The sequence below is a fragment of the Pteropus medius genome, unplaced genomic scaffold (genome assembly GCF_902729225.1).
Source record: "Pteropus medius unplaced genomic scaffold, Ma_sr-lr_union100, whole genome shotgun sequence".
Taxonomy (NCBI): Eukaryota; Metazoa; Chordata; class Mammalia; order Chiroptera; family Pteropodidae; genus Pteropus; species Pteropus medius.
This window is the reverse complement of record NW_024346667.1, coordinates 18,707,398-18,723,630: the sequence shown is the minus strand read 5'-3', so window position 1 is coordinate 18,723,630 and position 16,233 is coordinate 18,707,398. Positions and strand designations below refer to the sequence as shown.

At 35.6% G+C, this 16,233-nt stretch overlaps 1 protein-coding gene across 1 annotated transcript in view; it reads left to right on the top strand.

Annotated features, from left to right (window-relative positions):
* Positions 1–697: 697 nt before the first annotated feature.
* Positions 698–16,233, top strand: part of KCTD9 (potassium channel tetramerization domain containing 9) — a 28,556-nt gene continuing 13,020 nt past the window's right edge. The window contains exons 1-5 of the mRNA XM_039876144.1: positions 698–906; positions 10,132–10,253; positions 12,102–12,145; positions 15,324–15,420; positions 16,028–16,086. Coding sequence (XP_039732078.1) covers positions 859–906; positions 10,132–10,253; positions 12,102–12,145; positions 15,324–15,420; positions 16,028–16,086 — 370 coding nt within the window. The 5' untranslated portion in view covers positions 698–858. The remainder of the gene's footprint in view (positions 907–10,131; positions 10,254–12,101; positions 12,146–15,323; positions 15,421–16,027; positions 16,087–16,233) is intronic.

The following is a 16,233-nucleotide window of genomic DNA, read 5'->3' as shown; positions in this document are numbered from 1 at the left end:
GGGGTCCCAGGAACAGGAGTGGTTTCGTGGGCTCTGAGAGAAGCCACCGCTAGCTGCAAGTGACAAAAGGACCAGAGAGACCAGCTGCTAATCTGCGTCCGCGGGGACTACTTTCCGTGAAAAGTCTCGCGAAGAACCCTTGGTTGGACCTTTGAAACAGATCCTGTCTTTTGATTGGATGCTGCAAACTTCGAAAAGAAGCAGTGGACCAATCCTGACAAAACGACGAGCTAGCTCTAACCCAATCAGCCTGCCCTGACTGTAGCTGTTTCCTCTTTGGGTTCAGCTGTGGAAGAGGTTGCAGTGGGGAGTTGCCGACGAGTGTGGGTTACTTCTAGCGCTCCACCTCCTTTCCTCAAACCCCGCCTCCGTATGCAGATGAGCTCTACCTGGTGTTGGGTTTGCGCCTGCTCAGTAACGCTTTGAGCTGCCGTTGGACTCTAGCTTCTGCTCTGATTGGCTGATAGCCCTTCCCGTCCGCCAGACTGCAGCCTCTCTTCCCTCCCTCCACCTGGAGGTGGGGGGTTAGAATGAGCCCACCCAATGCAGGGTGATGATTGGCTGAGTTCTAGCCGGTGCTGCGGGTTGATTGGTGAAGCTTAGAGTCACTCTAGGAGAGGTGGGGGAAGGGCCTTAGACTGACTGAGGAGCCCAGGGGCGGGGTGGGCAGGAGGACCGGCCAACCCTGGGGTGTGGGACCCGGAGTGCGTGCGCGTGTGTGTCTATAAGAGAAGGAAGGTGGCGAAGGGAGGAGATTCCGAGTGGGTGGAGGGAGGGGAAGGGCGGGAGAAGAAGAAGGTGAGAGGAGAGCCAGGTGGGAGGGTGGCGACTCACTCAGGACCCAGTGGGGGCAGCGCGATGAGGCGGGTGACCCTGTTCCTTAACGGCAGTCCCAAGAATGGAAAGGTAAGCGGGTCCGGAGGAGGCGAGGCGGGCCCGGCTGCGGGGGGCGAGGGCAGCGGAGTGCGGAGCGGACTCGCAGGGCAGAGGGCTGAAGTTGGAGAGAGGGGCTGGGAGGTGGGCGTGCGCCGGGGCGGGGGTCGTCCAGGAGGTGAATGTAGAGTCCCCGCGGCCTCCTCCTAACCCGCGGATTCCTAGCTCGAGCCTGCCCTTCGACTCCCCAGCAGCCCTGGAGACTTGCTCAGGTCAGCTTGTGTTTAATCGTTCCCAAGTCCAGGTATGGGGCAGCAGAACGGAGGGCACGGAGGGAGTGGGAGAGGGCCGCTGTCACCTGAGCGCTTGGTGCTGATGTTCCTCTTTCCACCTCCATGAAGATCCCACTGCCCCCCACCCCTGGATTGAGACAGCGCTTATTTTCACCTTCGTGCTGACTAATGGTCTGTTCCAAAAAGTGATGGTAGCAACTAAGGCATGTAAGGTTGATCGGGTAAAAATTAAACTCTTTATCGGTGGATAAATGAAATTTTCTTCTAGGTAGACTAGAAGATTGAAAATTAGGAACATTATCTTGATGGTTCCCCTCTCTTAGGTCCCCCAAGCCCCGCCGCCACCAAACTTCTGAACTCTTTATTATTTCGCCTTATTTTAGTTCCTTAGAGGACTGTGACAGTTGGCTAGAATGGGCTGATTTGACATTACTCCTCGCAGTGTTAGGCCTTTGTTGAGGGTGTGGTACTAAATATTTTTCCAACGCCAGAGCAAGCCAAAATGAATCTGTTCCTTCTCAGCTTCTTGCCCCACCCATGAAAGTTGTTCAGCTTCTTTGGAAAATTTGACTGTTCAAGGCAGACATTTATAATGTGGTTAAATGACGTCTAGAAGTAACTAAGTCTTAGAGTCTAATGTAAAGGTAAATTGGCCTCACTGTATTATCTTCTAGAACTTTGTCTCTTTCGTATTTTGGAAACATTGTACATTTCTAAATAGTGCGATTGTGCCATGGTATAAAAAAAGATTTTCCAACTATTCTGCAATTTTGGGTAAACATGTTATAAAAATGTGTACCACAGTGTACCTTGCTATGATAATTTTGTGGTCTTCTGGTATTAGAGATTAATACCCATATAAAACAGAACTGGCATAAATTCAAGTTTTCATATGCTTCCCAAGGTTTACATTACTTCTGACCATATTAACTTTTCTCAGCCTGTTTTGTCTGTAACTACTAATCACAATCTAAAACTTATTGTTACTGAAAGAGTTAGTATATCCAAAGTTACAATTGTAATATGTTCTCAAATCCAGACTTCTGACCTTTATATCCAACATCTCTGCTGTGTTGTTCCATGAAGGACATTTTTTAGACTCAGTCGTAAATATTTAACTAGGCTGTAAAATCTCTTCTAAGTCCACTGAATTTTGTTCTTGTCAAAGATTGGCTGTTAGTCTTTTCATATTATTTTTAATAAAATTTTTAAAGCTGTCCAGTTTTGACTAGGTTAGATTTTTGGACTTAAATTTTATGTGCTTTAAAAATATTTTGCTAGAGGATCTCAGAAGGTTGGGGAAAAAATCTTAAATAATTACAGTATGTTTATGTTACAAAGATCATAAAACCCAAACTGGAGAATGCTAATATGATTCAATATTAAAAATAAGTCATGCCATAATCCTTATACTCTACTGGAAAACATTCTGTGCCAAAGTTGTCAGTGTTTCCTCTCCTCTCCTGTCAGATGATTTAAAATATATATTAGAATTACTCTTATTTGAAAAAAAAGATAGCAGAATAATGCATAACAGCCTGCATTTTTATATAAACAAAGTGACTGTAGTTAGCCAGGATGGCAAAATCATGACATGATGTTCATGAAGAACATACTGGAGCAAAGCACAACTATAAAATAGAGTTTGATTTCCCATCCACAGGTTGGAATATCTGTCACTTCCATTATCTCTTTATTTACCTAGTTTCTATTTTTGTTTCCTGGTCATAAAAAAAAAAGTCTGTTTTTTAAAATAAGTTTCTCTCCTATGAAGCTTATTCAGTGGTTGTCAGATGGGGCCATGAAGCCTGGGGTTGCAGAGGCACAGAGTCACTGCAGGAGACAATAGCATCTGCTCACCATGACTTTCTGTGTAACTAGTGAATGTTTTGATGTGGAGGGCTCTGCATTTTCTAAAACTCCACAGTGAGATGGTGTACCACAGAAGCTGGTTAAGAGGATCCAGTGGAGTTTGAGAAGAAATATTATACTTTTGATATATTTATTTTTTACTTAAAAATATAAAATGTTAAAACTTAATTTTTTCCAATCTGGAAAGACACAGGTGTTTTCAGTCACTGGATGTGTCACCTGGTCCCAAGTCTTCTGAGAGAAGAGTGCGTTCACTCGGTCGGTTTCTTCACTGGTTGGGTCTCTGGCACGTTGTGATGTAGTGAAGCTTACAAGTGCCAGGTTAAGATTTGTGTTATCCAGTTTTAATTAAATAAACCCGCACCAAAATGCTATGGCTTTAAAAGATTCCTTCAAAGAAAGTGCTGATTGAAGACAATATTAATCAATGCAAGCATAAGGAAGCAATGAGAAAATGGCAGAGTTGCTACTTCTCTGATATAAACTATGAGATTTAAAAAAAAAAATAGTGGAACTATTTGAATCTGAAAAATCAAAAAATGCCAAGTTTTAAAGAAAACCGAAGTCCTATTTAATAACTACCGCTAGTGATCAACCACTCACTCCCTAAGTTTATACTATTTTTCTTTGAAATATTAGCCTATGATAGGATGAGGTCATCCCAATTAGCAAGACATTTAAAAATATTTTCTAGCACACGAAGACAAACAACTTAAGAATTTTTCCCTTAACTTCTTTTTTTTAATGTTTAAAGTCAATTTTGTATTTGGCAGAATTTCACTAAGTTTAATGATAAATATTTAGGAGATTTTTACTAGCTGACTCAAGCTATCAAGTTGATAGAAGTCCTCATATCATTTAGGAAATCATATTCTTTTCATTTGAATTTTTTTAATTGTTCCAAAAGACAGTTATGCTTGAACCTTTCATCCTTTCTCCATATGCTCAGAATTTTCATTGTTCTCTTTTTAATGGTCCCTGTAATCATTGGCATTAAGGAATTTGAAATGAGGACTCAGATATCTGAATGTAGTGAGTGGTTTCTGAGCAACCTGATGTCATTTCAAAGTTTTGTACAGCTTGAACATAAGTTGCTTTTTTTTTTTTACTACAGAATATTCAATAATGAGCTGTGCAAAGCATAGGACTTTTGAATACCTTATTCATTCATGCAGCCAACTCTTACAGGGTGCCGTCTTTGTGTGGGGAACCGTGCCAGGCACTGCAGACTTCCTTAGATATGAAATAGATCATAAGTCTGTACTGATGTTTACAGTCTCTGTCCAGGAAATAACTGTTTTCTCCTGGCTTTGACATTAGGTCAGAAATATGTTGTTGATATTAAATATCCAGATTTGAACCCATTATATTGTTAGAGTTGAAGAAAGGGGAAAATCTATGTGAACCTTTGCCTGTTGGAATCTAAACATTAATAACTTTGTGAGGGTTTGCTCTTCAAGTTAAACAGTTTTAGAATATATTTGATACATATAAAAGCATATAATAAAGAACATTAATATGCATAAAAATTAAAAGGAAAGTAATATAACAATTATCAATCAGCCTGCCACACAACCAAGAAGTAACATGTTACCAAGAACTTAATGTGCTCGCCTGCTTTCCTATCCCCTGCCTCTCCCATTTTCATGAATTCTGTATTTTTCTTTGCCATGTTTTCTTTTTTCCTGATAGTAGTTTTGCCACTTATGTATGTATAACTATATATTTCTTGTTTTCTCAGTTTGGGAACATACCCTAAATTGGTATCATCATATGTAGTCTTTTTGGACTCACTTTTTTCATTCAATATATCTCTAAGGTTCCATTTCTTATGTCCCACACAGTGATAGTTTATTTATTTTGGCTGCTTTATAATAAGTAGTCCATTATATAAATAGACCACCATAATTTTTCCATTATCCTGTCATGAGACATTTGAATTGTTTATTTTCTTTATAGTTTACTATTAAGAGTGCTCTGTGAATATTCATATATATATATGTATGTACATATATGTATGTACATATATGTACATGCACATATATATGTATATATATATGTATGTGTCCTCATACACACATGCAAGCTTTTTTCTAGGGCCATGGTTCACAAACTTTAGCACGCACTGGAATTACCTGGAGGTGTTGAGAAAACATGTTGCTGGACCCCACCCTGCAGAGCTTCAGAGTCAGTAGGTCAGTAATATATATTTCCAGGTAATATATATTTCCACAGCTCCAGGCTGCCTACCAAGGCACACACTTTTGAGAACCACTGCTTCTATATATGTAAATTGCAAATATTGGGTGTTAGGGTATATGAATATTTAGTTTTACAAAATAGTGCCAAATTATTTTCCAAAGTCATTGATTAATTTATATCCCACCAATATTGCATAAACCTTCCCGTTGATCCACATCCCCTTCGACCCTTGGTATTTTCAAACTTTTTAATTTTTAATATTTTAATTTTTGTCTTCTTGATCTAGAGTTAGTTATGCTATCTTTTTTAGGAATAAAATCATTTTAATTTTTTTAATTTATTACTGAAAGTGTAAGTAGAGTAAACTGAGTTCTACACTTAGTTACTAATGCGATTGGTGCTTTGGTTGGGTAAATTGGCCTACATAAATTCAACAATTGTGTATCATGTAATAGATAATTGTAGGATGTAAGAAAAAAATGTTTTAAATACACGTGCAGGTTTTAATTTTTGTAACATAGGTTACAATTTGAAAATGGCATTTAAGGGCAAATTTAAAACTTCCGTTGAAATTGGTATGTCTTGCTACGTATAGTGTACCATTTACTTCCACCAATTGGTAGATAGCTTTCATTTGTCATAGGGTCTGAAAGTTAGAAGGGAATAAGTTAAATAACAGTATAATATAGCAGTCATAAACTTTAATAGGTGTGCTTCTCAAATTACTCCATAGAATACTTCCAGTCTAAGTATAGTATAATGCCTAAGTTTTTAAAATGGATAATCACAATGACATGGAAATTTCAGGCCCACACATGAAGCAAGTAACCACTGTAAGCATGATCATTTTACAAATGCTCAGCCTTTCTAAGGGAACGAAAAAGTAAACTTAGTATATAACAATTAGAACTTATATACATGATATACAAGATTTCCATTGCTGCTTTTCCCAATAAAGTTGTTATATAAAGTTACATCATGTACCAGTCTGTTTGAAACTTTCTTGTCAACTCAAAATCTTTTCCATGTGTATCACATTTTTATGTTGAGATATGTTTTTAAATCTGATATTCTGATTAGTTTATATAAAAGCGCTTTAGACATTAGTTTTACAGTATAAGTCCATCTTATTTGTTAGTATGTTTGACAGTGTCAAAGTAAAGTGATCTAGTTGAAAAATAAGTGCCAAGAATGCCCTCCAAGTGAAAAACAAGTATGTTGGTCCAATTTAAGGGAAATTTTCAAATTTACATAATTATAAGATGCTTTGTACTAATTTCATTTTTATTTCCTCCAATTATGGCCCTTTGGTTATTTCATTTAAAGTAATTTTTCAATTGCTAGATTGTCAACTGCAAAAGTTATTTTTATTTCTAAAACAAGTATCTTAGAGCAGTGGAGACCTTAAAATAAGTTATAACTTTTGTCCCTTATTAAATAAGTAACACAAGTTCATTGTAATAAATGTTGAAAACAAAACACTCATAAGAAAATAAGCCAACCATAATTCCATTATCCAAAGATAGCCACTTTGAGTAGTTTTATGAATATCACTTTAGAATTGCATTTATACCGTGTATTTTGTTTTTCAACTTTATGTCGGTGGAAAAGACTTAAGTAAATATAACTGACACACAGAAAAAGGCATGTCCTAGTTCAACACTGAAAGCAATGAAAATTTCATTCAGCATTAAGGAAATATTTATGGCAGGCCTACTATTAAATAAGCAAGCTAATGTAACATTCAGTCAAGTAGATCCTTCTTTTAAACTGGCTGTGGTTATTTTCTGGCTTCAGAAGAGGGTAGTGCTTGGGGATAAACTTTAGCACTGCTCATCAGCATCACGAAGGGATAGTTGGTTACCTATAGTCGCAGAATGAGTAACAACTTTTTACAAATTAAAACTTGTTAAAACTTTTAGAGTCTAGAAAGTCAGATTGGAAAATATTTAGTCCAATGATAAATTGTGTTTGATACTTTATTAGGGCTGATTTAAGTGATAATAAAATAAAAGAACTGAATTGATACCTAGAATGTGCTCCTGAGTAGGTTCCTTGCAGCTTACAAGTAAACTCCTATTGGGCTGAGAATTGCAAAACTCTATGTGTGGGTTTCTTCCTATCTCTTAATCAAATTCGACTTCAGTGAGGAGAAAAAGGATGACAACTACTCAACTCTCCATATAAAACAAACAGGTTTTGAGCTGGACTCTCACTTTGTTGCTGTACATTGCTATGGCATTGTCAAGCCTAAGAATTAAAATAGATTTTTTTTCTTCATTTTACTCTGCTCTTTGGAACAGCATTGTTCAATAGAACTTTCTGTGTTGGTGGAAATATCCCATATCTACGCTGTTCAGCATGGTAACCACAAACTATTGTGGCTTTTTAGCACCGAAATGTGGCTACTGTAGCTGATGAACTGTCTTAACTTTTAATTAATTTTAACAAGTTAAAATCTAAATAGCCTCTTGTAGCTAGTGGCTTCCAAATTAGGCTGGTGGGTGGCCTTTATTTTCATTAGGAGACAACTGATCCACAAGGAAAAAATCAAGTTAATCATATGCATTTAGTAAACAATTTAATTCGATATATTTTTGAAAAGTAAGTCACATAGAATGTTATGCTCTGATATTTAAAGTGAACATAATACGGACAGATTAAATTTACATCCATTTTATATGACAAACTGAGCAAGAGAGAAGTGAAAAGAAATGCTGGGGAGAGAGCTGGTGTTAGGGTGAGGAGGGGATAATGTCAGGCTAAATAAAGCCATGTAGAGATGTACAAGAAGCAGAGATAAATAAGAAGAGAAAGAAAAAGGCCTATATAACAACTATGACAAGAATGGTGATGTGGAAAAGGATTTTCTTACCTCCCACCCACAGCACTTTCCAGACTGTAAAAGTTGTTTTGCATTTGCTTTGGTCAGTCTCTTGCTGCTTTGCATTTTTGATGATTTTCTCTCTTTTCTTGCTCCACCCTCTGCCTTAACCCAACCAGGTTTGCTGTACATAATGCCTAGTGTACTTTATTTCTCTTCCTTTTCTCCCAGGAACGTGTATCTGTAATAATGGTTAGAATTCCAGGCTCTGTTTCAGAGGTGAAAAATGATAGGAAATGTGGGGGACACATTTTATTCAGGCTTTTATCATTTATAATGTGTCTGCTGTGTGCAAGACACTGCTGTGTGCAAGACACTGTGCCAAGTGCTTTGCGTTATTTTTTTATTGTGGAAAAATATACATAACATAAAAGTTAACATTTTAGCCATTTTTAAGTATACAGTTCATTAGTGTCAAGTACATTCACAATGTGGTGTGTAACCTTAGTACCAAATGTACTTGGTACTTAGTACCAAAACGTTTTCATCACCCTAGACAGAAACTCTGTACCCATTAAGCAATGACTCTCCATTTTCTCCCCTGGCCTGGTAACCTTTATTCTTTCTACTTTGTCTCTATGAATTTGCTGTTCTAATTACCTCATAAAGTGGAATCATATAGAATTTCAAAATTTGTCCTTTTATGTGTCTGATTTATTTCACTTATAATATTTTCAAGATTCAACCATGTTGTAGCATGTATCAGAATTCCATTGCTTTTTATAGCTGAATAATATTCCATTGTATGTATATACCATATTTTGTTTATCCATTCATGTGCATATGGACAATGGGTTGAGCATTATTTTAATAATCTCCCTAGTTACTTTTAAATTGTGCTTGCCTACATCTCTTCCCTAAAATGCCCCAGCTTGCAACATTTCTCTGGCTTTTTATCCTTAGGATCCAGGAGAAAACAGAATCCGTACTCTGCTATTGAAAGATTGCACACTCCTATATTAGCAAACGATGCCCTCCATACCCCTTTATTCACTTCATTTAACTAAAATTTCAGTGTCTGCTATATACTACAGTAACTGGCGAACGAAGGACCAGCCCCAGTTCTCATTTCATATGGCTCCTTTATCCAATATCCTGTGAGGAGTCAATTGGCTGTAAATACTTCATGTTCAGCTCCTCACCTACTTTTTATTCATAACTTTCAGAAATCCTAACTGATAATGGTACAAATGTACAACTCAGCTACTGGGAACCCACAGTTACAGTTATGACTGGAGCAAGAAATTAACCACCTGTAGAGATTCTCAACCTCCTACCTAAGCAATTGCATATACCTTGCACACATATCAGATTGCCTGATTGAAAGCAGGACAGATCATTTCAGCAGGACAGAGCAAACCCAGCTGCTTGCCATATTTAGAATGTTAGCTAAAATCTGGCTTTTATGAAGTAGTTGTTGAAGAATTAAATGAGGTGGGAAGTTGTTGGCTTTCATATGGTAGTTGATGTAATAAATGTTATAATAAACAGCAGTAAGTCATTCCTAGTTCAGAAATAAACCATTCCTCTAACAAAAGAATAATGTAAAAACGACGTCATAAAGGCTAATAGTTCTCAGGCACTGGGCTCAGCTCTTACTAAGCATTAATTCATTTTATCCTCATGACAGTCTTCTGATGTAGGTGTGGCTATTTTCTTCATTTCTAGGTAAAGCAGTAGAAACATAAAGAGGTTAAATAATTTGTCTCACGTCGACAGAAATGCCAGAATCTAAATTCTGACTGTTTTCAGAACTGGAGCACTATTTAACATACATTAAGATTGTAGATTGTTTTTAAGTCAGACAATTTCTGATTCCCTAGCTGTAGATTTTAGCAATATTAGGAATTAAGTAATTGAGTCAAAGGATACTGTTAAGAACCTCTCAGAATCTCCTTTTACACGATAATCTGATTTTTTAGTCCTATTTATAGTGTGGTGGTTTATATTTTGTGAGTGACGAAATTCATTATATAAGTTGTTCATATTACTCTGGTGTGTTTACAGGTGGTTGCTGTATATGGAACTTTATCTGATTTGCTTTCTGTGGCCAGCAGTAAACTCGGCATAAAAGCCACTAGTGTGTATAATGGGAAAGGTGGACTGATTGATGATATTGCTTTGATCAGGTAAACTTCATTTTTTTATAAGCTGTCTAGAGCGTGCCCTTAGCTGCTTGGCGCTATGCTGTTTCCCTGAAGCAATAGTTTAATTACTGTTAAGAGTTCAGGAATTTGGCAAGTGATTGCCTAGAATTTGCTCTTTGGAATTTAAACCATTTGGACTGAGAGTGTGTTGATCTGATAGAACATATTTCACTACATTCCAATATATCAGTAGTCTTTCTGCATAGTATGGCTTTGAGAAATTTCTTTATGTTACTAGAGATCTAATAAGATATGCATTTTTTAATGTTAGAAATCTAATTGATCGCTTTAATTTTATATATTATTGTATATTGTTCAATTGATTTCTTAAGAATGCTTTGAATTTTATAAACATTACAGAGATCTACTTTGGTGAAAACTTGCTAAATATGATAGAATTTTAAGTAGTTAACTCATCGGTGATCCACAGTAGTGGTTTTTGGTTTATTTTATGGTTTTGTTTTTTAATTATCAAAGGCAGATTTATCTCTTTAAAACAAGTGTCTAGTTCACCTCATTCCATCTTAATAGGATCATAGAATTTCGGAGCAGGAAGCTTAACAAAGAAGATAGAAAGGGAACACAAATTAAGTTCTGACTGTGCCAGTTACGTTGTATTTGCTTTGCCCGAGTTATCTCATTTAACTGGCCAAGCATGGATTTTTTTTTTAATTGATGGAGTGTAGATAATGATGCTCTAAATTACAGTAGCATACAAAGTTTAATTTTCACTGAAGTCCAGGTCTGCCTTTAAAGTTAATCACTTCTAGTCCCTTCATTTTATAAATGAGGAAACTAAACATCTGAGAAGTTAAATGACTTATCCGGGTCATACAGTTTAGTTGATTTTTGTTAATAAGAAGAAAACAAATTTTCATACTCGTCTTAAAAAGTTAATGACTATGATGAGCAAGTAGAAAATCTTATAAACCTAAAAGATTTAAAACCTAAATAAATTAGGAGAATTTCTTAGTTTTTCAATATCTATCTTCCAGGTTCTTTCAGTTTATATGGATAATTGAGTCACATCATTGATGATGAATGATTTACATTAACCTAAACTTCTTAACACACTCCGCTTTTAAGAAAAATTCAGTGTGTTCCTGTGATGTCTTACAGGAAATAAAAATTTCTGCAACATTAAAGGTTATAACTTTGATGAAGCCTTCCAAACTATAAAATACCTACCTGTTTAATAATTTGTGGTTCACAGAGCAATCTCTGATAATTTACTTATACTAATGATGGAATGGATTGGGGCAGGGGAGGATAGGATATATATACACCGATAAGCAAGCATTTCAGAATATGGGCAATCATTTATATTTGTGGGTGTTCACAACAGAGTTAGTCCCAATTATATTTTTCCTAGATTTAATATGAAAATTTGTTTTCATTTCCAAAGCACAAAGCAGCTGATGGTTTGAGAGAAAACCCTAATAATTTATTTAGATTTTTAGGATTCAAGTAAAAACAGAAGAGTTGGCTATGGCTTTAATCATATGCTTTGAGCATAACACTATATTCTTTAATTAATAACAAAGCTGAATTCACATAATTTGTATAGTGGATTTTGTTTTGTTTTCTTTTGTTTTCCATTTCAAAAGAATTTTCATGCGCAGGATCTTTAATTTATATTGAAAGATAGTTGCGGGTGGGAACAGGGGAGGTTAAGCAAAGAAAGCACTGGAAACTTAAATCTACTTTGCAATACAGATAGATAGCAAAACCTAACTTCTACAAAATTCTGAGTACTTCCTCTATAGTCAACAGATAATTAATGTGATTTCTGGATTTTGATGGTAGCTTTTTAAATTTTGATTTCCCCAGGGATGATGATGTTTTATTTGTGTGTGAAGGAGAACCATTCATTGGTAAGTGACTTTCTTAAAAGCCAATTTTGTCTGCCAAAATAAGAAAGATGAAATGACAGATATTTTACATGGCTTAACATTAGAATCTTGTGGTAGTATTCAGATCTTCCTACCTTTTTTGATTCTGCATTGGATATATGTGTTAAATTAAATTTTAAATTTGAATTATATGATCATATTTAATATGGATACCTAATCTTTTACACATGCCTTTAAAATGCTCTAGACCTCCACATATTCATTAAATATGACATAATAGGGCAGTTTTGATTTTCAGAAACAATTGTTTTGTTTTGAAATTTCCTCTTTGACAGTTGTCAAAATTTCTCTTAAGTGTTATATTACATATTTTAAAGCATGTATTGCTGCATAAGTAATATTTGACAACCATTCACTGTGGTCAAATCAAACCAGTCAAAAATTTCAACCATACACACGTGCATAAATACGCACACTGCCATTTGATTTGGAAGCAAGCTTCTACAGTTGTATAATACAGTGAATATTCTTTAACAAGTATTTGATTTATTTGGTTCCACACAATAGCACCCTGAATATTTAAGTATATTTTTAAGCCATCACAGTAATTGTATTTGGCGAATGGAGGTAGTTTTCAGGATTATCGCAGTGGTGGTTGCCAATTTAGAAGTGCATACTCTTTTTCTGTCTCTACATGGTCACTTAATTGGTTCATTGCATGTATACCAACATCGACTAGTGTTTGTTTTGTTTGATCTTTATGAACTCTTGGATTTAAAAATATTTGGTATATTTTTATCCTCTGTGTTAATTGATGCCTAGATTATCCTACTTTGGGCCGGTGGAAACCTCTTTAAGTTCTTTTAACACAACCTCATTAGTCTTTTACAGTTCCTTACTCTCTGGAATAACAAAGTGTTAATCTTATACTTCTCCTGTCCCAGATCCTGATCAATGTTTTTTCTAAGAAGCTTGGATTTCTTTTAGTTGGATATATCATTTCAAGACAGAGTCTGGGTGCTAGGGAGGCTCATTGTTATTGGGTTCCTCATTATTACTAGGCTTTTTGGTGGACAGAGCTGGAAATGCATAGCTAGCCAGGGATAAAATTTATATATTATATGCAGTATGTTTTATTGCAAAGCTTTATATATAACATAACATATAGACAGACTATCTCATGGGTTCATACTAATACTTCTGGTTTATAATTGAGATTGTAAGATTTTTATTTAACTTTTATCTTACATCTCCTTTCTTCCATATCAATAATCCTGATTTTGAGGGATATAGGGAATGATAGATTTATAATGTCACATAATTAGATTTACTTCATCCCACACAAAACACACAAAGAAGTGTCAGAGTAACGATCCCAATACTTTTAACATCAATATGATTACTAAAGAGTTAAACATTTTTTGTATATGTTCATTCCTTTCTTCTCTTACTTAGAAAATAGTTGTTTCTACAGTGTTAGTAGCCACTATATGCTATATGTTCTCCCTTCAAACCATCTCTGAGTTTTACTCCTTGCAAGTGAATTTAATGTTTACCTCAAGTCCTTATGTTGATGCCTCCAGTGATTGTCTGAAACTTGTCCTCCGGTAGATGCCTTACAAAGAACTTGTGAGAACAACGTTTTTTGACATCTTGCATGTTAATAACAGTTTATGGCTTCTAAACTTGAAAGTCAGTTGGCTGGATATAAAATGATATGTCAAAACTTAAACTGTGAACTTTAATGGTGTGTAGTTTATTATCAGTTATTCCTTAATGAAGCAGTTAAAAAATACTTAGGCCACATTTTCTTTCTCCAGATATCTTAAACATGTTACTGTTATTTTATTCTGGCATAAAGTGTTGGTATTGAAAAAATCTGATCCTTTGTAAGTGATTATTTTTCCTAAGTCACCCAAAGGCTTAGTCTCTTTCTTTAAAATACAGTTATTTTCATAGACTCTTTATGGGTGTTCTGGGTTGATTTTAAAAAATAAATTTCAAAAAAGTTTTACGTTTAAATTATATATTTATTTATTTTTCCTTGCTTTGATGTTTTTCTTCCAGGACTCCAATTGCATATATGTTGGATCTTCTACACCTGTCTAATATATTTGAAATCTATTAAATCCTTTTTCATTTCTTTATTTCTTTTTAATTTTTAAAGCATCTTTTGCATCTTTTATTTCCCTTGAGGCATTATCTGTTGTGTTTATTTACTCCTATTTGTCTTCTAGTTTAATCTTCATTTGCAGAATTGTTTTTCTTTTTATTTCCATTGCCTCCTGAGTTTTCTCATCTCATTTCTGAATTTTGTAATTCTGGTTTATTTTATTCTTTTATAACTTGAATTACCTTTTTTTAAGCATGTTTTGGAATATTATCGTTTTTAATCTATTTTGTGGGCATTTCTTTCTGGCACATTTTCGTTGTCTTTAGAGATGTAATTCGTACCCTTTTAAAAATTTTACATAGGATTTGATCTCAGTCTTTTTCTGTTGCTTATTTTTATGTGGAGTTAGTTTTCCTTAACTTGAGAAGGGAGGGCTGACCTAGGAAAGTTTTTCAAATTTCATGGCTCCAGAGTTTTTCCTTTTCTGTGGTTTTTGTAAAGTGTTAAATATAGAACTCACTTTCAGATATAGTCTGGTTCTGTTAGGCCTTTTTGACTTTTTAACCATAATCCTTTTTCTTTTGTCTCTGTTATCACTATTTTGTTCAACTTGGATTCTTTTCCTAATATTTTATCTGCAGAGTGGGGCTTTGTCCTGGAAGAGATTTTGGCTGTTGGGTTTTGAGAGTTCATTTCCAGCCTCATCAGATCTCACTGCAAACTACTTGCATCACTGATGGTTGGAGCGGGCATAGCCCTCCCACCTTCAGTCTGCATTTCTCAAATGGACTTGCTGAGCTTTGACATGCATATTTATGGATTCCTTTGGAATCTTAGGTTCATCACATAACCTGTTGTTGCTCTCAGCTTCTTCCTTCAGAGGTGCTGGTCTTCTAGCTGTCAGGGTTGGTGGGAGTACCTTATCACTTAGTTTGTTTTAGATGCTGTCCATGGGTATAAATTTTACCGTCTTAGTACTTCTGGTACGCTTTTATGTGTGTTTTTAGTTTTAAGAATTATGCTATTGCCATTTTCTCCAAATCCCTAATCTAAATGTATTTCTTATTTTCTACATGTCATCTCTAGATCCTCAGACAGATTCTAAACTACCCGAAGGCTTGTCAGGATCTCACACAGACTGGCTAACGTTAAATGTTGGAGGGCGGTACTTTACAACTACACGGTAGGTGCGTGTGCATGTGTGTGCACATGTGTGTTGGGGGGCACTATGTACCATTTGTTCTTTCCTTCAGTTTGATGATTTCCTTAGAAGATGTTGAAATGCTGCTTAATATATTATGTGATCTGAAACTATTTTCAGAAAGTTTTTTTAAAGAATGGAAAAATGGTTCACAAGTCATTCCAGAGAAAGCATGAAAAGCATGAATTCAGTGTTTTGCAACATGCTTTTTAGATATTGAGTAACATACATGCAACACAAGTAAAAGTTAACAATGTTGAAATTCGTACAGACTACAGCTGCTTATATTACAGGGATAAGAAAAATACGTTTAGATCAAGAATATTAAGATGTAATAGCTTGCTGAAAGGACAGATTAGTTTTTAAATGAAAGGAAACTAAAACAATATGTAAATCAAAGGAAGTGCCAGATTAGAGAGATTTTGATAAATGGCAACTTATTGCACGTTTTTGTTTCCCAGCGTCACTCCTACCAGGTTGTAGCATGCATCTTTTTGAGAGAGCAGCTGGGATCGAGTATACTCTTGACTTAAATATGTTTGTTTATAAAGACAAATGGAGAAATCAATTTTTTTCCCTGAATCCTTAGGAGCACTTTAGTGAATAAAGAACCCGACAGTATGCTGGCCCACATGTTTAAGGACAAAGGTGAGCGCAACACGTTGTTTTCACATTTCGTGTGATCTGTTTGTAGCTGCATTGACATCATAACTCCTGTCCTTCTGTACTTTTTAATGACATCAATAATTTTCGCAAAAGTGAAAACTCACTGGTATGTTCCACAATTTTCCTTCC